The 27631-nt window shown below is 34.7% G+C and overlaps 2 protein-coding genes, 1 long non-coding RNA gene and 1 pseudogene across 3 annotated transcripts; 2 read left to right on the top strand and 2 right to left on the bottom strand.

Moving 5' to 3' along the window:
• The first annotated feature begins 11364 nt into the window (after positions 1–11364).
• On the top strand, positions 11365–11790 carry LOC120215766 (basic leucine zipper 43-like). Its single transcript, XM_039213339.1, has one exon. The coding sequence runs from the start codon at positions 11365–11367 to the stop codon at positions 11788–11790; it is 426 nt and encodes a 141-aa protein (XP_039069270.1).
• Positions 11791–12187: 397 nt separating this feature from the next.
• Positions 12188–14485, bottom strand: LOC120215875. The gene is made up of 3 exons (XR_005524996.1): positions 14261–14485; positions 12892–13146; positions 12188–12805 (listed from the first exon to the last, which is right to left on the bottom strand). It is a non-coding gene; the product is annotated as an uncharacterized LOC120215875 (long non-coding RNA).
• Positions 14486–16816: 2331 nt separating this feature from the next.
• On the top strand, positions 16817–19040 carry LOC120215765 (annotated as a pseudogene).
• A 2910-nt stretch (positions 19041–21950) lies between these two features.
• LOC120215764 lies at positions 21951–22650 on the bottom strand. Its single transcript, XM_039213338.1, has 2 exons — positions 22543–22650; positions 21951–22457 (listed from the first exon to the last, which is right to left on the bottom strand). Exons 1-2 carry the CDS (start codon positions 22648–22650, stop codon positions 21951–21953), a joined length of 615 nt encoding a protein of 204 aa, XP_039069269.1.
• Positions 22651–27631: the final 4981 nt, after the last annotated feature.

Genomic DNA, 27631 nt, shown 5'->3' with positions numbered 1-27631 from the left:
ATTCGATCTTGTCTTTCCAGGTAGCAGGAGTATGGCTACAAGAACGTGACTTCTGCAAGTAAGATGTGGAAAGCATTGGAGGAAAAATTCCTAAAGAAAAGCTCTCAGAATAGTCTCCATATGAAGAAAAGATTGTTCAGATTTGATTATCAACTAGACACCAGTATGAATGAACACATTGTTATATGCAAGATATTCCCAAGTTGGAGGAGAGATATAGGAAGACATTGGAACCGATTGGCATAAGATTGCTCACATCCCACATATTTGGGCAAATGAGGTTGGTGCTTCCTACCCTTTCATTAACAACTTTTACAACATATACCGTGTTTTCTGTTTTTCAACATGTGAATATGGCTTACTTGTTTTCTATCTTCAGACTTGGGTGCAAGACCTACAGTAGGGCATTTGAGTATTTCAAGAATATATATGCACAAAAAGAGGCAGTAATTATCTAACTGCTTAACACTTATAAATCGTAAGAATCTCATAATTGCTGTCGTCTGATGGGTAGTAATGTTCGTTTTTATAGCATGAGTTCAATGAATATCCAAAAGAAGACATGCATTCAAGTGCTGATCCATTCCACGACATCTACTCCGATGAAATCGCCTATTGTTTATTTAGTAACAGCAAGTGCTTCTACATTCCGATGAGGCTAGATTTAAATGACAAATTTAACATAGAGTACTGAACTTGCAGGTTCAATGTTGTTGCACATACGAAATTGATGAGATTTACCATCTCTATTAGAGTATTTATAGAGGGCTGTTATCCTCCATGAAGTTGATGCATTGTGATACATGCACCAGAGTCCATAATATGCTTCTTTGGACTAATGTTTCTACTCGAAACCTATTAGAAGAACAAAGTCTCGAAGATTCAAAGCATATCTATTCGGTAAGTATAATGTGAATGAATCATTAAATGATTCTAATGTTGCTTCCTTTAATGTTTCAGATTTGAGGTCGAATCTTTTTGAAGAAAGGGAGGATGATACATGCATCACAAGGCTCACATCAAAGGAAGAAGTAATAACTCTTCCAAATGATCCACTCGTCCAAGCATTGGAAAAGAAGATCAGAACAGAAGCAGACTTACGACGATGAATGGGATGATCTTATTTAGTCAATATGTCTTCTTTAGATACGACCGTATGTCTCTTATCTTTCCAACGGTTCTTGAATCGCATCAATCCGATATCAGGAACTCAGATAGCTATTTTACTGAATACGGTGCATGCAGAAAATCCTATACGGGATTAATACGAGATTTTGTAAATATTACGAATTTTCAATATTTTTATTTGTTATTTGTAATATAACTTAATATAGGATGATGCATTATCTTTTAGGATTAGATTTATTATTTTATTAGGAATTAAGGTTGGGTTAAAAATATTATCTTTAGTTATTATTATTTTATTAGGAATTAGAGTTAAGATATGTTTAGTTTATTATCATTAGTTATTTAGGACCTTTAGAACCCAGCCCTATATAAAGGAGGCTTCATTAAACTTTGTAATTCAAGATTCTTTGATTAATAATACAACGAGAGTTCGTTTTTGCAAGTGCTGATTGCCTTGTGCCTTCGAAGCTTCTTTTCTTTGAGTTTTCAAGTTCTTGTGAGGGAGATTAATCTTCACACTCCAATTTGCCTTTTCATCGCGACTAGGAGGGCTCGATAGGACACTTATCCATTTTCCACAAATCCATCCTCACCATCATCATCTTTACCGTTCACCTTCATAAGGGAGATTTTTTGATTTCTTTATTATCTTATTTTATTTTTATTTCTTTATCTTTTCTTTATCTTGTTCTAATCTTGTTTCTTACCTTCTTTCCAGCACTTAAAAGAAACTCTAAAAGACCCTAGTTGCCACCACCTTCCCATATTCCCCTTTATTCTTCATCGAGTCTAGAGCTTTCTAGGTTTGATTCTTCAACAAGAGCAACGTTCATTAACCCGCCACCACTTCCCTATCAATTAGTATCAAATTTGGGCCGATTCTTGGAAAGAAGCAAGCAATCTTGTTTGTTCTTGCACACAACACCGTCAAGGTACCCCAACGGAGCTAGTTCAGAGAAGATTCATTGTTTCAGGTTATTTTTATTTAATTTTAATTTAGATTCAAATCCTTCTTGTTAGTTTGCTATTTAAAAAAAACAAAAAAAAACACAAAAAGACAAAATTTCAAAAAAATTGCAAACGAAGGTATTTAGGGCTGATTTTCTCCAGATACATATTCGTCTTAAGTTTAATCTCCAGTACAAAATTCACTTCGATCATAGTTCATTAGATCCTTAAAATACATCATTCAAGTTTTATCGGCAGATTCAGTCTAGAATATTGTCGAATTTCTTAAAAATTCTACAGAAGGAATTTTGCGGTTAAAATTTCCAGATTGAAACTCCATATATTGGAGATCATTTACACAAAAAATCAGAATTTTTGGAGCTCAAGAACAACTTCGAACAAAGCGATCAAGAAAAATAGATTGTTTGAGGACTCACCATTCAACAGAGTCTACTGGATACTACTGAAGGTATTTGGTTTTGAAATTTTACAGGTGGTTTCTTGACGCATCGAAAGACATTCAAGAGTTTTTCCAGAATTTTTGGATACCGGTAACCCCCTCAAAAACGTTACTCAAGTTGATCCAGCGTTTTCTAGGTTTTCTGGTTTGGTCTTTTTTTTTCTTTGACTTTAGTGCTTTAGGTTCTTTTGTTTTTCCCTGTTATTGTTCTTTTGCATATCTAACACATTATCTTCCTTGTGTTAGTAGGACTAAAGAGTTTGCATACTTCTTCCTTCTTTGCATTCTCGTTCTCTTGGAGTCTAACATTTGTTTGGCCTCTTAGAGCTTTTAGGTTTTTCTTATCGCCTTTGCTAGTAATCAAACTCCGATACGAACTGTGAAAAACTACTTGGTAAAGTGAGTTTTAAAGAGTACAAGATCGGCTTACTTGCCTCGTTGTGTTACTTTCTTGGAGTGACTTGTGAGGTTTCTTGCTTTGTTGAATTTTCTTTCTTTTATTTTATTTTACTTTAAAATTTTCTTTCGAGTGTTATGATTTCAGGGTGTGGGACAATAACAACAAGACACTTACGGCTATCTTAGCCGCACTTGCCGACTCACGACTCAATTTGAAAGATTGATGAACTTACCATACTGTGAGAGAACGACAAGAACCACAACTGGATCTACCAAACCAGAATCTAAGACTAAAAAATGCTGAACTTTTGGTACCCAAGCGAGAACAACCACGTTTCCAAGCACCCGAACTCTTTGCAAAACCAAAGTTCATGATCCCATCTTTTAAAGGAGAAAACGATCCGGACAGGTACATCGATTGGGAAGGAAAAGTTGATCTCATATTTGCATACCATGACTACCCCCAAGCTAAACAAGTTCCCCTCATCACCATGCAATTCGAAGGATATGCTCGAACTTGGTGGATGCAAACAAGGAAAAAGATCCAGAATTTCCAAATTCCAACAATCACTTCTTGGACCGACCTCAAACAAACCATGAGGAAGCGATTCCTACCGACACATTATACACGAGAAGTTAAACTACGACTACACCGACTTCGACAAGGTAGAAGTTCAGTTGAAGACTACTACAAGGAGATGCAGTCCTTACTCAATAGGGCTAACATAACCGAAAAAGAAGAGGTCACCGTGTCAAGATTCGTTGTTGGCTTGAACTCAAACATCACTGATCTTCTTGACCTCCATGGGTACGAAAACCTTGAAGATACACTAAAGAAAGCAATGACAATCGAAGTACAAATCCAAAGGAGATTCCGAGACATTACCAAGGTACTTCATCCTCTTACCAAGGTAATCCTTCAAATCCTTCCTCGTCTTCTGCTCCATCTTCTCTAAAAAAGCTAAGAGGTGACAAACCTGACAAGGAGAAAGAACGACCAGCAAAGAATGACACTTCCAGCCCCTAAAGATCAAATGATAATTTGTGAGGAGGTAGGGAAAGCAAAAAAAGAAAAAGCTGAGAAAGAGGCAAAAGAAAAAGAGGTCACTAGTTACAAAAGCCAAAAGAATAATGACCCATGGGAGGTGAGTGAACCTAATTGTGAGAAGAAAATAGTGACTCAAAATCTATGTGTGAGCACAAAAGAATTGAGAGAGAACATTCTTTACAAACAACCTTCCATCCTTGTTTGCTTTAGAGAATCAATTGTTTCGATTTCTAACATTAACAAGGATTTGCCTAGTGTGTTTTCATCTTTGTTACAGGATTTTCAAGAAGAATTAGGTGATCCACCTGACGGATTACCACTGAAAAAAGGAAAACAACACCAAACCAATCTAATTCAAGGTTCCATCATACCTCGTCAAACATACAATCTCGAAGAAACCAAAGAATTAAATTTGTTACAAAAAGGCTACATCCATGAAAGCCTTAGTCGTAACGTCATCTTAATGACGAAACATGACTTGAACAACTCCACATGCTTTATAGTTCATGCACAGGGAATCCATGTAAATGATGAGAAAGTAAAAGCAACACGAGACTGGCCCACACCATCTTCTATCGCCAAGAGTTGTCTAATAGTGCTAGGTGACCCTCCTGACAGGTTACCACCTAAAAGCCCTAATCACTATGCTATATCAATGAAGAGTCATGATTTACGAGAGTCCAAAGGTAAGTATTTTATTACTCATTTTAATGACATTGAAACATACTTCTTTCTTCTTACAAGGTAAGGCTCGTGAAGTTGTCATCCATACTAAACACAACTCCTTTAAGTGCGTAACATACCGAGGTAAGAAAAAACACAGTAGACGATACACTACCACGAAGGTATACTCTTACCTATCAAACTCATACTACTATTCCGAGAATTGAACATATCAAAGATTTATATCACGATAACTCGGATATTTTTGATATTTCTACCCATATTTAAAAGTGTTTTTAATGAGCTTTCTTGTATATGAGTTTCCTTGCCAACTAAACAGGTTCTACAGTCCACAAAGCTCCTCCCGGGAATCATTAATTCATGAACCCCACTTAGGAGACTTAAGGGATTACTTTAACAAACCAGTTGACATGGTTTAAACACTCATTCTCGCCACACACAAATAAAACCATGGAGAAATTATCTGAAATCATACATAAAGCCAACAGTGGCCGGCGTCATGTTGAATTTCAACCAAAACATCATATTACAAGACTTGTATGCAAAAGAGGATTTCAAGACTTAATAAATCAGTTCCTACAAAGAAGAAACCTCGACTAAAACGCATAAAGACATTGATCCTGGTAAATGTTTCACAAGTTCTTTCAACACATTAAATCCCTTTCTTTTGGATTTTCAGATTCGAGGATGAATCCTTTGAGGAGTGGGGGAATGATACATGCACCAGAGTCCATAATACATGCTTCTTTGGACTAATGTTTTTACTCGAACCTATTAGAAGAACAAAGTCTCGAAGATTCAAAGCATATCTATTCGGTAAGTATAATGTGAATGAATCATTAAACGATTCTAATGTTGCTCCCTTTAATGTTTCAGATTCGAGGTCGAATCTTTTTGAAGAAAGGGAGGATGATACATGCATCACAAGGCTCACATCAAAGGAAGAAGTAATAACTCTTCCAAATGATCCACTAGTCTAAGCATTGGAAAAGAAGATCAGAACAGAAGCAGAATTACGATGACTTTTTTAATGGGATCCTGATCTTATTTAGTCAAGATGTCTTCTGAAGATACAACCGTCTGTCTCTTATCTTTCCAACGGTTCTTGAATCGCATCAATCCGATATCGGGAACTCAAGATATGGCTATTTTACTGAAGACGATGCAGAAAATCCTATACGGGATTAATACGGGATTTTGTAAATATTACGAATTTTCAATATTTTTATTGATTATTTGTAATATAACTTAATATAGGATGATGAATTATCTTTTAGGATTAGATTTATTATTTATTAGGAATTAAGGTTGGGTTAAAAATATTATCTTTAGTTATTATTATTTTATTAGGAATTAGAGTTATGATATATTTAGTTTATTATCATTAGTTATTTAGGACCTTTAGAACTCAGCCCCTATATAAAGGAGGCTTCATTAAACTTTGTAATTCAAGATTTCTTTGATTAATAATACAACGAGAGTTCGTTTTTGGAAGTGCTGATTGCCTTGTGCCTTCGAAGCTTCTTCTCCTTGAGTTCTTTCAAGTTCTTGTGAGGAGAGATTAATCTTCACACTCCAATTTGCCTTTTCATCGCGACTAGGAGGGCTCGATAGGACACTTATCCATCTATTTTCCACAAATCCATCCTCACCATCATCATCTTTACCGTTCACCTTCATAAGGGAGATCTTTTGATTTCTTTATTATCTTATTTTATTTTTAATTTCTTTATCTTTTGTTTATCTTGTTCTAATCTTGTTTCTTACATTCTTTCCAGCACTTAAAAGAAACTCTAAAAGACCCTAGTTGCTGCCACCACCTTCCCATATTCACCCCTTTGTTCTTCATCGAGTCTAGAGCTTTCTAGGTTTGATTATTCAACAAGAGCAACGTTCATTAACCCGCCACCGCTTCCTTATCAATTTGGAACATCAAATGTACTCAAAAACTACTTCTTTATGAGTTTGAGAAGCATCAAAACTACTCACCAATAAGTTTTTGGGATTGTATTTTTCTTTGTAAAGTGTTTAGTAGGAATGCGGAGAATTCCTACTAAATGTATCTTGTACTGTGTGTTCAATAGTGTTTTGTTAAGGCAATACCATGACGATGTAGGTGTTTCTGTCTAAGACAAAACAATTGTACCCGATTAAGATCAAATGTCTTGTTTATGTTCCCATTAACTTTTGCATTCCAGAGATGAATCGGTTTAAGGATCATCTCAATAGCTGAAGTGTCCAAGTTGGGTTTCTTTGCTCACAAATCTCACCACCATTGGAATAAAGAAAGGGGGTCAAAATTGCACATTTCATACATGAATTTGTTTACTCGATTTACTTTCGAACAGTGGGGATTGGAGGCTTAGGCAAGACTGCAGTGGCGCAGTTTGTCTATAATCATGAAAGGGTCAAAGGTCCCTTTGATTTGAGTATGTGGGTCTGCATTTCTGATGTTTTTTATTTTAAAATAATAGTAGCAAACATGATCAAATCTGTTACTGAACAATCTCCTGATAAGAATCTCGAAATAGATCAACTGCAAAATCAACTTCGTGATAAAATTGATGAAAAAACAAAAACTTATTTGTTTTGGACGATGTTTGGGAGGAGAAGAGAAAACAGTGGTTTAGCTTACAGAAATTACCGATGGGTGGAGCTAGAGGAAGAAGGATAATTGTAAACACTAGCTCTCATAGAGTAGCAAATGTTACTAGTAAATGTGAGCCTTATGTTTTGAAAGGCTTGTCTGATGATGATGCTTGGTCTTTGTTCAAAGAAATAGCATTTGAGCAAAGATATGCGGATTCAACAAATCCAGCCTTTATAGAAATAAATGATTTAGAGCGTGGAAAAGTAGTTGTCTCACAGCAAATCTAACCTATCAATAATATAATAAAAGTCTTCAACCATCTCTCTGATGCTTCGAGTAAAACTGCACTTAATTCAAAAAATAGATTTTTTTAATTCGACTCGAGAAAATTCAACTCGAATTGTCTTCAAATTGTAATTTCATAAACTCGAATCGAATAAAAAACTCGGCTTAATTCGGAAAATAGATTTTTTACTCGACTCGAGAAAATTCAACTCGAATTGGCTTCAAATTGTAGTTTCATAAACTCGAATCGAATAAAAAAATTAAGTTCAAACAGAGTTGTAAAATACAACTCGAATGGTAATTCAAAATTTTGAGTAATTAGTGGATTAATTTTTAAGTTTGAGTCGAGTACCTCAACTCTGTATGATATACGTATATCATATATGAAAAAAATATGAAGAATATATATGTATTGTATATGGTTATAAAAAACCATTTAAATTTGAATAAAATAATATCATAATATTAATTTACAATTAAATTTAAACATAAACAAAAAAATTTCAAATCAACTCCGAATTATAAAATAAGACTAATCAACTCAAATTTTTTTTCGCTCGACTCGATCAAATGCTCACCTATATTATAGTGTAATTTGTCAAAGGCATTTACTAAATTAATTTCTTGATTAACAAGTTACCTAAAAAATTTTCAACTTCTGGTAAAGTTCCACGCGCTTAAATTCGATTTTTTTTTATTAGTCTCGGGTAACTATAAGTGGTGATATATGTTCTAAATACTCTCAACTAGTTCACAATGAACGCTCAAATATACTAATTTTATTGGTGCTTGAACTCGAAATATTTAGAGATAATAATTATCCCTTTAATCACTGATGTCACGTAATTCATACAAGTACAAATTAATAGACGATTGAATAGTTAAAGATTTATCAATTCTGATACGGATTTATTAATGTTTCTTTATTTTCAAATGATTTGCATCGTGAATGATTGAACTTTGCATTAAGAGGTTATGAGTCTCGATTTTAATACATTAAATAATAAATTTATTTCCTTTACTTTTGCATAGATCGTAATATGTTTTCGTATACTTTACATTTCATACATATATTTTATCATTTCGAGTGGATTGAAATTTTGACTATAAGTTTGTTAAAATATTAAAATATTATTATTTCATTTTATTTTACAATTAAATCTTTAAATGTAGATTATTTTTAGATCACTACAGTAATCAATTTAACCTTAGAAATATGATCGTAATATTTAAGACAAATTTAAAGGTTGTAATAAGTCTTATTTGAATATTAAATTTTGATTTCTTGAATGTAACTAGTGCACCAATGATCAAACAAACCCGATTCGACTTTGATTTATAACACGAGTTCAATTCAGTGTGGATATTTTGAATCATTTTGGCCACCTGACTCGATTTTTTTTAATTTTTTTTCTAGATTATTTATGTTCAATTTTATGTACCTCGTGTTACTCAAATATAAATACAAGAATATATTTTTATAGAAATTAAATACAGTATGAACAAATACTATCGGGGTCAAATAAATGAGTTTTACTTTTATTAATTTATGTTTCCAAATTTGGATAGAAGTAATCACATTGGTAATTCATTAAGCATATATTTTTCAGAAAAAAATAAGCTGATAAATATAGAAATATTAGATGGCAATTTAGATTAATTTAGATTAATTCGTGTTATACATTTTAATTTTAGTAAGTATTTCAATAAAAATTTTGTACATTGAAAGTAAAGCTTCATTCAGCTGAAGTATGAGGAAAATTCTGAAAACAAGGGATGATTTGCAATCTTTGTTTTCAGGGACAACAGACTGGGTCAAGGTGAATGCTCGTTGGATTTGGCAGGAGATTAGGGAGACAAGAGTGAAAGTTGAATGGCACATGGTAGTTTGGTTTCCTATGCACATACCGAAGCACTCCCTCATTACCTGGATGGCAATACTTGACATGCTTCCAACTGCTGATAGGCTGGCTCGCATGAGGATTGAGGTGGATGACAAGTGCAGATTGTGTGAAGCTGTGTCTGAGACTCGCAGCCATTTGTTTTTTGAATGTTCGTTTTCGAATGCTGTGTGGGAGGGGATTGCACGCATGTGCAATGTTAACAGAGCTGTTGGGACCTAGGATGAGGAACTGAATTGGGCTGTTAATAGGTTCAAAGGTAAAACTTCTCTGTTTGTACTTAGAATTGCTTGGTGTGGTTATGTTTACTGATATGGATGGAGAGGAATTATAAACAGTTTAGAGGAGTGAGTAGGGATATAGATAATGTGGTGAATTGTATTAAAGAGGTAGTGAGGGTGAAGGCAGCTAGAATTGTGATTAAAAGTAGTATAGTTAATCGTAGACTTTGTCAGGCTTGGGGGATTACCTCCTCCTAGAAGGATAATTCTGTTTGTTTTGGGTGGTCTGTATTTGTTGTAGCAGTGATTTGTCTACTGCTTCTTGGATAATAATAAGAGGAAGTTATCCAAATTTTTTTTGTACATATATAAAGATTCAAACTCGAAATCTACTTAAGCGATACTTAATTGCTTACCACTTAAATCAATCTCGTTAATAATAATTTTTATAAGATAATACAGTAAATAAATACACATATTCAAATATGAATATGTTTTTATATACTATGTATTATAAATGTGGAGTATGATAAAAGTAACTTTGAAAATAAATAAATTTACATATATATATATATATATATATATATATATATATATATATTTGTATCTCATACTTATTAAGAAAAAATAAATTTATAGTAAATAAATGTACGAACCAATTTACCTTAATTACTAAAGGAATCGTTAATGTTCCTAGAGATTACGAGTTCGAGCATCAACGACTGCACCAAAGTGATTGACCATTTATTATCAAATGGTTGAGAGTATTCAGAACAAATACTACTTGTAAAAACTTAGCTAATAAAAAGAAATCCCAAATAATAGCATCAATATAATATTTCAAAACGAAGTTGCCATGAATTACAGGACAATGATTCTGGGGAAAAAGTGGATCTAAAAGAAGTAAAATATTGCTTATACACCAACGTTTGTTGATTCTAGTTTTACCAAATTTGATATTGTTTAGGGTAAATTACAAGTTTAACACATAAACTATTTTTGTTCTGTTTTAGTATCCAACTTTATTTTATTTCAAAAGCATACTAAACGTTTAATTTAAGTTTCAATTCAACACAGTCATTAAAAAATTAGTAGAATTATTGATGTGACATAATAAAACTTTTTTTTTTCAATGTTAAGTGATATTATCTTATGATGACACATCAACATTACGTTAAGTTTTAGTAGTGGAATACGATAATAAAACTTAAACTAAACGTTGGGTATGTTTTTGAAAAAAATAAAGTTTAAGTGCCACAAAGGAACAAAAGTAATAGTTTATGTACTAAACATGTAGTTTACCCTATTCTTTAAGTAAGATTTTAATGTTAAAATTGTGAGAAAAAAAACAAATATATAAATAATTTCATCTTTACTAAAAATCGACTTAATTTGATTATGAAATTAGTTGAAATCCATTATAACTATCAAATAAATACTGGAATTCTAGAAAAACAAATGCTTGCACAACAAGAAACCGCTGTTAGATTGCTAAATCCTCAACTATAAAAACCTTGGAACCATCTTCAAGCTCTTTCTCTCAGTCACCTTAATATTCAATCCATATGGAGGTGCCCGTTTCGATGTTCATCGCGATCATCAACCCCATGGAAGCCTGATTCAGAGCTTCTTCGCCTTCTGTCCTTCCCAGAAAACATTAACAACCTCTGCAGCAGCTCACTTAAACATGGAGTCATGGAATGGAAAATCATCATCTTCTCAGCACCCTGATCCGGGCATTTTCTCCAATGGGTTGTCACCCAACACTCATCTTTTTCGCCCAACGCATCGTGTTTGAGCAACGAAGACGAGGCCAGAGTGCGTCAGCCGAGCATCATTGTCAACGAGAAGGGCTGAGAATGATATCGAACAGGGATTCTACGAGGAGATCAAGAATGAGAAAGAAGCAGCAAATCGAAGGGCCTCAATCCCAGGTTAATAAACTTCAAACGGTTAACCGTCAGCTTTCGCAAAAGGTGATCAATCTGTTGGAGAACAATCATGAGATCCTCCAAGAAAATTTTCAGCTAAAGAGAGTTTCTACTCTCCACAATGTGCTTTCTGATGTGTTTGCACCTCTCAGGAATTCCAATGATCCCTCCATGACTCCTAAATCAACTTCTTAGAAATGCTAATATAGGTATCATACTTGTACACATACATACATAGAAGTAGAACAACTTCTAAGGCTAAAATGGATGATAAACTGGCTATGGGTTGCTTTTTTTAATATAACTTAAAAGTATATAAATCAATATTGGCCTCATTCAATTACTGATAGAAATGCTAAATAGGTATCATACTTATAGTTTTTTTTTGATAGAAAGGAAGACCTCGTTAAAAACCTCCTTCAAACCGTCAAGAAAAAAGACTCAACGGACATTGGAAGGAGGAAAAGAATGCCTTAGAAATTTGTTGCATAAAACCAAGTACAATAAGAACACACTACCACCCAAAAACGATGGCAGCCCACTCAACATAGTGCAAAACAACACTACCTACATGTAAATGTTAATACCTTACAAAAAAACTACCTCCTAGGTTAATCAACCAGATACAAACATATACCATTCCCAATCTTCCCGATATACCAATAATAGAAAAACAATAACCTAATTAATTCCCCATAATTTAACCAATCCCTAGTTTGGCAAATTCATCCGCTTCGCAATTAGCTACTATCGCCACATGACGAACAATGACCTTTATTGATCACAATGTTTGCAATATCTTTAACAGTGGATAAAATAAGCCTTCGATTCACCGACAAACCCAAATCCAGGAACAGTTTCAACCTCTCCTCACTGCCATCAATTCTGCCAAAATTGGAGGACCGGAAGATACATATAGTTTGATAAATGTAATGAAGTCTTCGGACTGCATACGTCGAAGTTTAAGTATTAATCAGGATTTTACTCTACTAAAGCAGTTTGAATGTTCAATTATGATCAGCCATTAAAATTTTAATGGTGTTGACATGATAGAGACGTGACAATGTATACTTTATGCTGACATGATATACTTATTTTATATGTTCAGTCATAAATAATTCAAAATTGGAAAAAAAATGAAAAGAATTCACCATTGCTCTGATCCTTGAATGCATTAACCGGATCTGTAAAAGATCAAGTGCAGGGCCATCTGTACACAGTTCAGAAGGCAAGATACATTTAATGATTAAGCTCTAGACTTCTAAGCTATTCATGTTGAAAGAAATCACATCTTACCTGCTTGACAATATGGTCTCACTGAGGGTTTTAATAGCGGTCCGCGACCGTGATAACGCCCACGAAATAGCGGTAGCACTGCCTTTCAATATACCCACTATGGCCGCAATCACGGTAACGTGACATGACCGAAAACATGACCACGACCGCGATTTGAATCCTTGGCTCAAAGTTAAAATAACCACTGTGAATGCCAGGCTCAAAGTTGAATCATCCAAAGACAGTTCATGTTATAGTAGCCAGACACCATGGATTCTAGAATAGTGCACTTCATGAATCAGGTTATTTATTCATGAACCGAAAATGGTGTGATATGCAGCGGCTAACTCGAATAACTTAATACATTGACTGTCATCTACCAAGAACATCAATACAAGAATAGCATAATTTAAACAAAATGATGCTCTTAACTGAGTTTTAAAGGTTTAACACTCACAACCTATGCTACATGCAAAGTGTGCAAACTAAAACCTTTTTTTAAGCAAAAGCAGAATTCAATTAGGAAAGCAAATGAAACAATAATAGCTTCTCGTGAAAGTGAGAACAAATGCTTTTCAATAGACAACTAAAACAAAGGGTAGGGTCAAAATAATTATTTAGAAACCAAAACATATAAATAAAAGCCTTTTCCAACCATGGGTTGAATAAGATTGTGAGCTTTGCTCGAGCAATGAATCGTAAAACCGCGGAGAAATAGATATGTCAACTGGTTTCTGGAAACCTAGTTCCCTTTCTTTGTGTTAGTGCATTGTTATTTTGTTCATAAAGGATAACGAAATCATTTGTTAGGGGCGATGCGATCTAGAGAGTTTCAAGTATCCATGCTCATATGTACCGGCATCAGCGAGAATTCTGCTCTTCTAATATCATCGCCACATCTATTTAAGATTATATAACATCCTTCAAAAGTATGTAAGAGATCCCAAAATGTATAAAATGCTTTTAATCTGGCCATGCGTCAAGGTATTATTGCAAATTTGGATGAAATACAACCAATTGTCACTAATAATTTCATCTTAGGACCAAACCTTTTTTCTCTCTAATTCATAAAAAATTGAATCCTTGATTACAATATATATATTGGAAAAAGAAAACTTCGAACAAACAGGGTGCTTTTGATCGATTACAGCCAATAATCAATCGTTTCTTTTCTTCAAAATCACCCGCTTACACAAGAAATTACTGTTCAAGAACTGGGATAAATCAAAATTACATGCTTTATAGAGATTTGAAGCAAACTTATTAACTTCCCAGTGTTCTGTTGAATTGTAACTTAAACTTTTGCTTCACCACTAAAAGAATATACTCAAACTGAAACAAAAATGGTAAATGCATGCATTTTCTGGGGAAGAAAGGAACTGGAAAAAACCTCATATTTAAAAGGAGCAGATCGAAGAAGCCAACTCACGCAAATGATTCCCAATTTGAGGGTTTTGGTCATCGACATTGAGCGTTCCATTTTCGGCGGTAGCATCAACCTGAGGCAGCGTTTCCGCAAGAGTGACGGAAGATTCGGAATGGAAAGCGGAGATGGAAGGAGTTGATGGCGGAGGTGGGGAAGACGGTACCGTCGCCATAGTTTCTTTCGAAAGGGCGATTTAGTCTCTAATTTGCCGAGTTTCTCTATTAATTAAAAGGGTAAACTACAGAATTCACAGCTCAATTATCTTTTCACTTCTGTTTTGATATCTGAAGTTTTTGAATTTTTAATTTAATCATTCAATCTTTGAATTGTTTTTTTGAAAGAGGGTACGTATTATAAGCAAATTGAAAGTATACCACCTCAAGAATCTCATTAAAAAACCTCCTAACCCTAAATGGAGGAAAATAGTGCACCAAGAGGTGGAAAGGATCATATACAAGGATATCACTTACACAAGCAAACATAACCTAAACCCACAACAAAACTCACACAAACACCCATACATTCCATGCAGCAGAAAAATAAGAATAGGATGACAACAAAAACTGAACTAAAACGAACCAACAACAATGGGGTGTGTTTGAACAACAGCAAGATCCAGTTTCACCAAACCTAATAAACACTACATAACACCATGACTACATCGCTCTTCAAACAGCACGCAAAAAACAGCATAAGCATTCCATGAAACACTTCCTTTAAATGCTCCAAAGAAACTGGCCCTACCAACCTTTTGCTCCTACACTATTGATACCCTTAGACTTTCCAAGATGACCGAGTTTTGCCACCACAAGATCTCCTGCAAAACACAACATACTCGCCCTACCAATAATGAATTCTCGAGAACTATATGAATTAGCAAACAAGACCATTCAAATTCCGCTTTCCTTAAGACCGAAGATCCTACATTTTGACGAAAATCTGAACAAATAGAGAACACTTGGAGTATTCCACCAGAATCAGCTTACCAACCAACAAAACTTGAACCCACAAAATCATGTACTAGTAACCTTACACTACGATACTATTAAGAAAAAAACTCCAATTCCTTAAAAACTACAACAGTACTTTATGAATAGAACCTTCGACCTCACGCAACCCTGATTGTCACTCACCACCCTCAACATAATTTTGTTGAGTGGGGAGCATCACCTGACTTATTATAAAAAAACTTACTTACTGGCAGTGTCTCCTCCGTTTCGTCATAAGCAGCAGCCCCACCTTTTCTTCAAATCCGAATCCAACAGAGATCTACCCAATATACAGATGAGATAAGATCAGATTTCAAAAAATTGAATCTCTTCCACACTCGATCTCTTCTTTTCTCGGCTTTCAATAGGACTTTGTCATGAATATCCAAAAGAGAACCAAATTCTTCTTCTTTTTTTCCTAGTGAACAACTCTTTTTCAATTGAGTAAACAAAATTAACCCTAACTGAGACTTAGACAAACGCCATTCATCTGCAATTTTGAATGAAAACAAATCTGCACTTGGTCTCCAATAAAGCTAATCTCATAATACTATCGTTAGTAATGTTCTTTAGCCCATCAATAGGCGTGAAGCATATCTTGCACATTCCCATTACCAACGATAGCATCACACAAATCCACCTCAGCACCCACATGCGCCCTACTGAACCTCCAAAACATCAAAAGTGTCACTCCTCTGATGAAATGAACCATGCACATCTACCCCATACAAGACTGTAGAGGAATATATTTCATAAGCCCATATTTCATCGAAACAAGGACCTTCACCTGGTTCCTCAGCACCTAAACGCCGCATTCCACCCCCAGTATATGAGCCAACAATAAACGCTCGATTTTCTTCCTGAAATTCCTCTATTTTTGTGGAATTGTGTGAAGACCTTCCAGCACATACCTCCAACTCGGAAGACTTTAACGGCGAGACACCAATGGGCTCCCCCACCGTGGATAACGGGGATGCAACTGCTTTTCCAACAAAGATGAATTCCCAGACAGATTCTGGCTTGAAACAAGGTTCAAACTCAGGAACATATACTTTAAAAATCCATTCCCCGATTAACAAATCAAAGGATTCTTCCACTCGAGCTTGGCAGTTATAATCTGAATCAAATCCTATCAAACGAGCGGGATTTAAGGTCCCTTCCTCAATGGTGATAAGAGCTCCCCATTTTTCTGCAATATTTCTGAAGGGTGGAATGACTCCACACAAACGATGGGATCCCTTTGCATGACACCATGCCTGTCGGCTGCTGCACTGAAAGTTTTTCGACCATACTTCCGCTTTGTCAAACCAGTTTTCAACGCCCCCATCTGAGTATTTAGAGTGAAATCCCTACTCTCTTCATCTTCAAATATTATTAAAAATGCTAATCCGCTTAACCTCATAATTTTCGGACATAATAACCTTCCTTGTGCATAAGAGCAACCTACTCTTTCATTCTTATAAATTTTCTGCACCAACCTACCAAACTATCTCTAAGAGTTAATAGCTTGTCCTCGTCAACAACACCGACAATGGGAGCCTCAGAAAGACTAACATCCTCCTCTCTACTCTTGGCCTCAGCTGATTTTGAAACAGAATACTTCTTTCTTCAGAAAGTTTCACGAGGTTTAAATCTTGCCATGAAAACTCTAACTTTATTACCATGAATCCAAGATCTATCAGCACAGATGATTGCCTTCCTCGCGTCCTCCAATCTGGAGAAACGAACAAAACCAAACATGCTTCCTCCCTTGATTCTTTTGTTAGGGATAAAAGAATCAACCACCTCGCCATATTTATCGAATAACCACCAAGATCTTGATGATGGATAAACTCTGGAATATGAAGATGATCACTGTAACACAGTTTATCCCAACAGAACTTCTCACCTTACTCGCCATACCCTTGGTATAATTTAGGTACTAAAGTCTCTGAATTGTTCTTGTTTTGATCCTCTATGACATTGACTAATTTATTGTTATTTATGTATGACGTGACATATTTATTATTATTTTGATAACACATGATTATAATTAAAACATAAATTTAAAATTATTAAATCATATACTTAAAATTCATATCCAAACTCTAACCCTCCGAATAATTCCCCAAACTATATACTAAACTTTAAATTTCAAGTTATAATCCCACCCCACCTTCATCTTCGACAGTCTCACTCTTGCACCGAAGAAAGGTAATCATCGACTGCCACCAAAGTACGTTTATAAGACTCTAGTTTTATTTCATACTTTAATATAAATAATAAATCATAAATAAATGATCAAAACTTAATAAATTAATACATAAATGATTAAAATTTAATTTTTTAAAATTAATAAGTAAAAGTGATACATATAAAAGGAAAATCATCAATCCATTAATTTTTTCCATCTTAGTGCATGCTAGAGAAGTAGGAATGATTAATGTTAATAAGCTTACACCAAATTCTATGGGACAACATGTCCCAATGTCGAGTCGATCGTCCGGCCGCAGTCCAACAGAAGTTCCGGCAAACATTCGTGACTGCTCCCTCAACTCTCCGACTCTTTCCACGATTGCTTTGTTCGTGTAAGTGAATTTATGACTAGTTAGAATGATTTTTTTTATTTAGTTTATCAATATCGTGATCACAGACATGACATATGTTATTGTCGCTTATCACTTTATGTTCACAGGGATGTGATGTGATGCTTCGGTATTTCTGGCATCGGCAAGTGGTAACGTGGAGAAGGATCATCCTGATGATATACCTCGCGCCAGAGACGGATTCGATACGGTGATCAAAGCAAAGGCGGCTGTTGACAGTAATCCTCGGTGCAGGAACAAAGTGACTTGTGCAGAAATCTTAGCTCTTGCCACTAGAGAAGTCGTACTATTGGTATCTCGTTTCACACATTCTTTTTACGTATAATAATTAGTTTTTTAACAAAATTAAATCAAGAAAATTCGAAACAAATTATCCACGGGAGGACTGTTTTACATTGTGGAATTAGGGAGACGTGACGGAAGGATATCCACAAAAGCCAGTGTTGAAGGGCAACTTCCTCACCCTAATTTCAACTTGAACCAGCTCAATACTATGTTTGCCAACCACGGTCTCTCTCAGACCGATATGATCGCGTTATCAGGTAATTCTTCTAATAAAAAAATATTTTTTAAATAGTTTTGAGATAATTATAAAATATATGTTCAAAACATCCTTATTTTAAATCAATACTTAATGTAATGATTTCGGTTCGAATATGTATGGTCAGGTGCACACACCTTAGGGTTCTCCCATTGCGGTCGTTTTTCTCCAACAGGATCTACAACTTCAGTCCTAGAAACCCTATCGACCCGACACTTAACATCCAATACGCCATGCAGCTAAGGCAAATGTGCCCGAGAATCGTCGACCCCACCATCGCCATCAACATGGATCCGAACACACCTGGAACATTCGACAATGTCTACTACAAGAACCTTCAACAAGAAGGGTCTCTTCACCTCCGATCAGGTACTGTTTTCGGATCCGAGGTCGAGAAACACCGTCAACCTTTCGCATCGAGCAATGCAGCCTTTAACCAGGCTTTCGTGGCCGCAGTGACCAAGCTAGGCCGAGTAGGGGTTTTGACGGGTAATCAAGGCGAAATTCGACGGGATTGCACTCGACCAAACTAAGCCAACACGACCCTTTCTTTCTACTTCATTTCCTCCTGCCCTTTGTTTCCAGATTTTAAAATTATATTTCGTTACGAGAATGACGAGTTTGCAAGTGTTTTAATTTATAATTGTTTATTTGCCACTCTTTTAATAATAAAAAAATTTATCGGATTCATATCTTTTGCAATAAGATACTGTTTTTTTACAATCAAACACATTGTTTACTTTTTATGAATTCAAATTATCTTCCTCGCACGGTAATTAGAGTCAATTTAGGGTTAAATTCTAGAGTAAATACACAAATGGTTCCCTGACTATATATTATTTTATTAAGTTTCTCGAGTATTAAAAGTTATAAAATGGTCATTCGACTATAAAGTGTTGCTTTTTTAAGTATTTCGACTATTAAAAGCTACAAAATGCTCATCCGACTATTCATTGTGTTCGAAACTCATCTTTTTTCGTTAGAAAATTGACGATTGTCTAAGTTGGACGTTTAACATGATAACTGATATGATAGTCGTTTAAGATTCTGGTGTACCAAGTTTAATTCAACACAATCTAGCCATTAATTTTCAAATCGAAGTACATATTTAGTAAGTCCATGATCTTAGTTTTTTTTTTTCATTTTACCAATTTTAATAAGTTTGGAGCCTAAATTTTCTTGAGTCATACATCTTAAATATGAGGATTTGTGTAATTAGTGGTCATCCTTGTAATATAAGTATTCTAAGCTTCATGATAACTTTTTTCATGATTTTTAAGGCATTAGAACATCAAAGCCTAGTCATTTGAAAAGTTAGGGTTGATGTCAATTAGTATAAAGTGATGTTATGTGTTTTCTATAAATGATTTGAATTATATGTTTAACCTTATGCATAAGGTAAATCAGTTGAAGGAACTCTTATTTGGAGAGAAGAATCGAGCTTCCAAGATTGGTGTGATGATATGAAGTATACGATGAGTATAATTTGTGTATTCGAGTGACTCGATGTCATTCCAATTCGATGTTTTATCATTTATTATAGGTGAATTCAGTCAATGTGTTTGGAGCTCAACATAGAGTATTGAAAGACAAAGTTAATATCAAGATAAGCTTATTTGTTTCATGAACATATTACGGTAAGTTTATATGACTATGATATGTCTAATATGAAAGCATGAAATAAATTAATTTAGTTAGTAAATATGAAACAAGATATGGTAGGATAAGTTTCATATGTTTATAATATGTGTGTCAAGAAAGCATGTGATACGTGAAGCTTTAATATTATGTAATTTAGAAGATTGAAAATAAGATAAAAAATGTTATAAAAAATGAATCAAAACATGTTATAAACGTTTATATCTTTAGTATCTCTGATGCTCAAACTCGAGACTTCAAAGAATAACATCAATTCTTTTATTATTGAGGTGGCTTGGTTCGTATAGTTAGGATTGATATTTTTTATTATCATTTAGACATTTTTGGGCTTTCTCTAATGAGTCACTGAAGGAGTAATCATTCTTTAGTACAGTTAGCATGATAAATGCATTAGTGCCCCTTTCTCCTCTTTTCTACACTCATTACGTAAATGAAAATATATATAAAAGAAGTGTCATTTCTATCAATTTAATACACTCTACAATCTTTAAAAAAAATCACTTTATAAGTGTATGGTATCCATTTTTTTCATTTTTCTTTAATGTATAAACATCTCACTTTAGCGTCTTTTTACTTTTTTTTCATGCAATTTTCTTTAATCTTCAACTAATGAAATTCTTCAACCATTAGTTGAAATTATCATTGTCCCCTATTTGTTAGAACTAAGTCTAATCATGTCAAATCATCAATAATAAAATAAATACTAGATGCGAAAGCGTACCAGAATTAATTAATAAGTTGAAATCATTGAATATTTCTTTGGTTGTGATCTTCCAAGAAAATATAGTTCCCTTAAGTATAAACTCTTTGACGAGATAAGAGTAAATACGAGATTATCTATTTCTTGAGGACCATAACCCATTTATATAACTGATTTAAGAATCAATTATTGTCTATATTTATAACTCTGCCCTTCAGCGAATTATAAATACAACTTTAATAATATTTACACTTTCATTTTCATGACTTTTCTAATACCTTATGACTTTATAACATAATTGGTCATTTAATTTATGTCATATTTTATGATAACAATATGCATTATAAATATGTCCATAATTATGGATTTTAATCCAACACTATTCATTTTAATTTTTGGTAGTTTTTCAATTTGATCTTTAAATTTTTCTAAATTTATAATTTGATCCCTATAAGTATAATACTCAAAAACTCATGAAAATTATAATAATATTATAAAAGGAACTAAATATGTAAAATCTCATTCTTAACATCTTTTTGGCAAAATTTTCATTTTCCCCCTCATATGTTACATTCTTACAATTTAATTTTTTTCTTCACTTGACATCCCTTCATCAATATAGAGGCAGCTAATGGCGATGGTTAGTTCCAAAAGTCCAAACAGAGTGAACAAAATCTTTTGGGACCAACAACTTCCAATAAAGGCAGCCAACTGTCACGAATTAGAGGTGAAGAATTGAGATTTCGAAAAATGATAGAAAAGAATTTAGAAGAAAACTTGTGTATTCATTCATAAAATGATTCCAATGTAATCAGGTACAGTTTTATATAATTACAAGTACCCACTGGCATGTACTGGAAATCTAACAAAATAACTAAATTATGCTAACTTATGCAGAATCATATGTAGCTGGAGTCACAGCAGATTACAACCCGTGGCCCATGTCTTGCCTCAGTTTACCCAATCTCCTTCTCAACTCTGGTCCCAACGGTAAGTTTCCTCCCAGCCCTCTCGTTCACCATTTCTTCCCCGTTCCAAATCCCTAATTGAGTCAATTTCCTCCCAATTTCCCCTTTTTCAACTTTAATTCCTCTTTCATCATGAGAATACCCCCTCCATCAGAGGATCCTTGTCCACAATGATCAAAATCTAGAAATTACGTCTTGAGCACCGTATAATCTTACCAAGTCGCTTCTGTTGGCCCCATATTCGTCCATTGAATGAGTAGTTGTGTGACTGCTTGGTTATGGCGTTTGACGATTCGCTTATTCAACACAATGGTTGGGTAAACCTTTAACTGACCATCAGTCTTGATATCTGAAGGATCAATTGAAGGTACTCGTCCTTTTCCAACATTTTTCTTTAATAAACTGATATGAAATACGAGATGTAATTTTGAATTTGATGGTAACTGTAACATGTATGCCACTTGACCAATTCGTTGCTGGATTTTGTAGGGACCAAAGTATCTCGCAACCAGCTTCAAATTCTTCCTTAAAGCTAGAGAGGTATGTCTGTAGGGTTGAAGCTTCAGGTAAACCTCATCTCCAACATTAAACTCTCTGTCTGTTATATGTCTATCTATCTGTTTCATACGATTACTGGCCTTACTTAATTGCTCCTTTAACAACTTATTTAATTGATCACGTGCTGCATCATATCTTGAACTGCCCAACCTTAGACTCTCCTGACCATTTTAAAGTAGGAATTTTATAACCATAGAGTGCCTCAAATGGGTTCATTCCCAAGACAGTATAGTAATTAGTATATACCACCACTCTGCTTGAGGTAGCCACTTGGACCATGAATATGGTTTGATAAAACACACATCTAAGATACTGCTCCAGGCACTTATTAAGCCTTTCTGTTTGTCCATCCATTTGATGATAGGCAGTAGTGAAAACGGGTTATTCCCAATTGCTTCAATAATTCCTGCCTAAAGAGACTAGTAAAAGTCTTGTCTTGTCTTAAATAGAAGCTTTAGAAGGTCCATGTAGTTTTGTAGACTTGATCCAAATAAATCTTGGAAATTTCTACCACTGTATAAGGATGTGACATTGGTAAGAAATGAGCATATTTCATAAATTTATCTATCACCACTAGAATGCACGTGTGTTTCATAGAAGTTGGTAAACCTTCAATGAAGTCCATTGTAATGACTTCCCAAGCATATTTGGAACTAAAATAGGCTGTAACAAGCCTGGTTTAGCAATGTGTTCAATTTTAGTCCTTTAACATACTTCACATTGCTGCACATGTTGTTGTATCATAGTTTTTATTCTAGACCAGAAAAAAATTGGACCTGATTCTTTGATAGGTAGCTTGAATACCTGAGTGTCCTCCTAGTGCTGAGTCATGTAAAGCCAGAATAATCTTTTCTCTTAGATCCCCCTTGCTGCCTGCATATACTTTATTCTTAAAATATAGAACTCCTTGAACCAATTCCAGTCTTCTATAGCATCTGATTGAAGAACCAAAATAGGTAGTTTTTCTTGTTCAATGGCATGATCCTCATAACTCTGTTCAATGTCCTGTATCCAAGTAGGAGTGATAACTGTTATGCCATTTGTAAAAATTCTCCAGAATCTCCTTGTTGTCTAGAAAGAGCATCTACTACTTTATTATGCTTGCCCTTTCTGTACTGAATTGTATATCCAGCCCCATCAATTTAGTAAGTCCCTTTTTTTGAATAGTTGTAGTTAGTTTTTTTAGTAGATGTTTTAGGGGTTTATGATCTATCTGATAACAAAGGTCCACTTTCCAAATAGTGTCTCTAATGGGAAACTGCCATTAAAATTGCTAGATATTCTTTTTCATAGATTAAATGGTCTGCATGCTTTGGTCCAAGAGCTTTACTGAGATAAGATAGTCATTTCTTCCTGAGACAACACTGCTCCAATGCCCTTTGAACTAGAATCTATTTCCAAAAAAATTCTGCTCAAAATTAGGTAAGGCCAGAACTGGGGCTTTACACATAACTTGTTTCAATTCTTCAAATGTGCCATTGCTTCCTGAGTCCAATAAAATCCTTATTCCTTGAGCATATTAGTCAACAATTCTTCAATGTTTGCCATTGCTTCCTGAGTCCAATAAAAATCCTTCCTTGAGCATATTAGTCAAAAGTTTGCTCAACTCCATATCCTTTAATGAATTTTCTGTAGTATCCTGTCAACCTAAGAAACCCCTCAAGGCTTTCAAATTCTTAGGCAAAGGCCATTATTGCATGGCTTCAATCTTAGTAGGATCACCACTTCCTGTGCTGAAATCACATTCCCAAACTACTTATATTGTCCAAAGAAGCATTTGCTCATTTTAGCATTAACTTATTCTTCAGCAGATCTTTAAAACAATTCTTAGATCATGTTCATGTTCTGCCAAGCTAGAGTTGTAAACTAAAATGTCATCAAAGAACACTAAAACAAATCTTCTTAAATATTCACCAAATAAATCATCATCAATGCTTGAAAGTAGCTGGAGCTAGTAAGCCCAAAGGGCATTACTACCTAAATTTAGAATATCCTTGGTGAGTTCTAAAAGTAGTCTTGTGAATGTCCTCTTCCTTAATTATGATTTATCAATATCTAGACCTTAGATCAATTTTTGAGAAGAATGCAGCTCCATTAAGTTCATCTAGTAAATCTTCCACTATAGGAATAGGAAATTTGTTCTTGATGGTAGCAGAGTTGAGCTGTATGTAATCTACATAGAATCTCCAAGTTCCATCATTCTTCTTGTAGTAGGCAAGTACAAGCAAAAAAGCTTTGACTAACTTGAATGATAGAAGCTTATAGCATTTCAGCAATCTACTTTTCTACTTCAGCCTTATGAGGTGTGTAAACCTATAGGGTCTGAGATTCACAGGTTGTTAGTCTTGTTTTAGGAAAATAGCATGATCATGTTTCCTTCTTGGAGGCATTCCTTTAGGTTCTTCAAAAACTTCATGAAATTCTTCCAGTAAATTCTGAAGTGATGCAGAGTTGTACTGTCAGCAACTTCAGCACTCAACCAAAAAATTTCTCCACTCAATTCAGTATCCTTTTCTGCTAATTTCTGAAAATTTTCTCTTGTGATGGTTCTAACTAGGGGTAATTTTTGAGTTCTTTTAATAACAACAGTCTTCTATTCTTTCATAAAATTGATAGTCTTGGTCTTAAAGTCCATCAAAATGGGACTGAATTCCCTCATCCAATCCACACCAAGCACCATGTCACTGCCTCTAAGGACAATACTCTAAATCATGTTGAAATTCATATCCTTGCATCTTTCAGTTCACATTTTACTCTTAGCATTGTGTACAGTTCTCTCTATTAGCTACTGTAATTACTAATGGTGGAGTGTTTACTAACTCCACTCCTTCCTTAGCCCACTTAGGAGTTACAAACTATGAGTGCTTGCACTGGCTTTCCCATGATAAACCCTTCTATTCTCATAGTGGTGTGACCCATTTTTCCTGTAATGGCATTAAGGGATATTTCAGAGCTTCTTCTCTACTTCTTCTTTTTCTCCAGATTATTCTTCAGTCATATCCTTTTCAGCAGAATCTTATTCTTCTTTCATACAGTTAGTTGTCTGACCTTGCATTGATGTCCAGGGCTAAACTTTTCCCCACATTTAAAGCATAAATTATGAGATCTGTACTCCACCAAACTTTACTTAGCAATACTATTCGGGGACTTGTTTTAGCCATCATACTAGTGTTCAAGTTCTTTGGCTGAGTATTCAGAGGTATGTAAGCAAATTTTTGGTAGGAACTTTATACTTTTAGTCTCAATCTCATCTGCCAACTCATAAAGTTTGGCTTGCCTATATGCATCAGATAGAGTTTTAGGCTCCAACACCTTAACCTTGTTCTTAAGATCTTCCTTGAGGCCCACTAATAAAGATGGAAACAAAATAATATTCCCCCAGATGCATATTCTGTTGTATAAAATAGGTTTCAACTCCTCAAAATTTTCTTGATACTCTTCCACACTTCCCTTTTGCATTAACTTGTTAAACTCTTCAATAATGTATGAATAATTTCTGTCACGAACCTGGCACAAGTCTGCCTCAAATTCATGCCATGTTACTCTATACTTCTACATAATTAGCCATCAAACCAAGTCTCAACTTTCCCCATTAGATACATGGCAACTACCTCCATTTTCTATTCTTCTGGAATTCCCAATAGATTAAAGTATTTTTGGCATTTCTAATCCATCCCTAGGATTGCTACCATCAAACATTTAACTCTATTTTTTGTCGAGTAAGACAGACCCTGAGCTTCCAAAAGGACCTCTAGATGAATTTTTATTATCAATATCTTCACTGCCCATTTTAATCTCACTAGCACTAGCTACATTGCTATCTAGCTGTAACTCTTATTCATAGGCATAGAACTCTGGAAAGCTACTGGTTTAGATGCTAAATGCATGGTTCATTAGGTTGAAGAATACCTCTCTTTGTCTCCTATTACAGTAACTTGTATAGGAACCTTGATTGTTGACTTGGAGATATCAGTTTCCTGGTTTTCTTTCTTCTTACCATCATTGTTTCCTCTCAGAAGTTTCCTCTCCTTCTTTGCTCCTCAGGATTTTCAGGATACTAGTAAAATATTCTTTCTGTTCAGCAAACTCAGATTCCAGGTTCTCCAACCTTTGCTGCTTCTTTTCCCACCATTTTGGCATTTGGGTATCATCTCTCAAATCTGCCACTTGATTTGTAACTCCTTAATGCTATTGAATGGAAGTCAACGGTGATCATCTGCCATTATTTGAGCTTTATTCTGCTTTCCCAGTTTTCTGATTGACCAGGATCTAGGCTCTGATTACCAATTGTCACGAATTAGGGGTGAAAATTGAGATTTAGAAAATGATAGAAAGGAATTTAGAAGAAAACTTGTGTATTCATTCATAAAAAATGATTCCAACGGAATCAGGTACAGTTTTATATAATTACAAGTACCCACAGCTGGTATGTACTGTAAATCTAACAAAATAACTAAATTATGCTGACTCATGCAGGATCATATGTAGCTGGCGTCACAGCAGATTACAACCTGTGGCTTACATTTAATCCAGATCCATGTCTTGCCTCAGCTGACCCAATCTCCTCCTTAACTCTGGTCCCAACGGTAAGTTTCCTCCCAGCCCTCTCGTTCACCATTTCTTCCCGTTCCAAATCCCTAATTGAGTCAATTCCTCCCAAATCCCCTTTTTCATTTTTCCCCCTCGTATGTTACATTCTTTACAATTTAATTTTTTCTTCACTTGACATCCCTTCATCAATAATAAAGGCAGCTAACGGCGATGGTTAGTTCCAAAAGTCCAAACAGAGTGAACAAAATCTTTTGGGACCAACAACTTCCAATAAAGGCAGCCAACTAGGATGGTTAGTTCAACTGATGACATGAGATTTTGGTTGAAATCTAGGATTGAGAGAGTTTAGGATTTTTTAAGAAGATTAAAATGAATGAATGAAAATTCATGGCTAATTAATATTGTTTAAAGTTTAAGGGTTAAACTAAAACTTAACCATTTTTTAACATAGGTTATCAAAGTAGTGAGAGTTAATAACTTAGTGATCAAATTATAACAAATTGAGAACATAAGTGACAATATGGTAGTTTATCCTTTTAGATCCACTAATGGATCATAAAAGAAAGTAAAAGTAAATGTGGTGAGTGCTAACAAATTACAAGGAAGTTGCTTGGAAACCGGTAGGAAATTGGCTGATTGATTCATTGCAAGGCCTTGGAAAGTTGTAAATGTGTGGAACCCTATAAATTTAGGTGACTACCTTAGTTAAAAGGCATGGGTTTCTCCTCCTCCTCCTCGTCAAACAATCTTGCAGGTTAGTTTACCTATTTTCTCTCTAGTTTTC

The sequence above is a fragment of the Hibiscus syriacus genome, unplaced genomic scaffold (assembly GCF_006381635.1).
Source record: "Hibiscus syriacus cultivar Baekdansim isolate YM2019G1 unplaced genomic scaffold, ASM638163v2 tig00110156_pilon, whole genome shotgun sequence".
In the NCBI taxonomy this organism is placed as follows: Eukaryota; Viridiplantae; Streptophyta; class Magnoliopsida; order Malvales; family Malvaceae; genus Hibiscus; species Hibiscus syriacus.
Note: the sequence above shows the minus strand (reverse complement) of the source record. Positions and strands in the feature narration are given on the sequence as shown.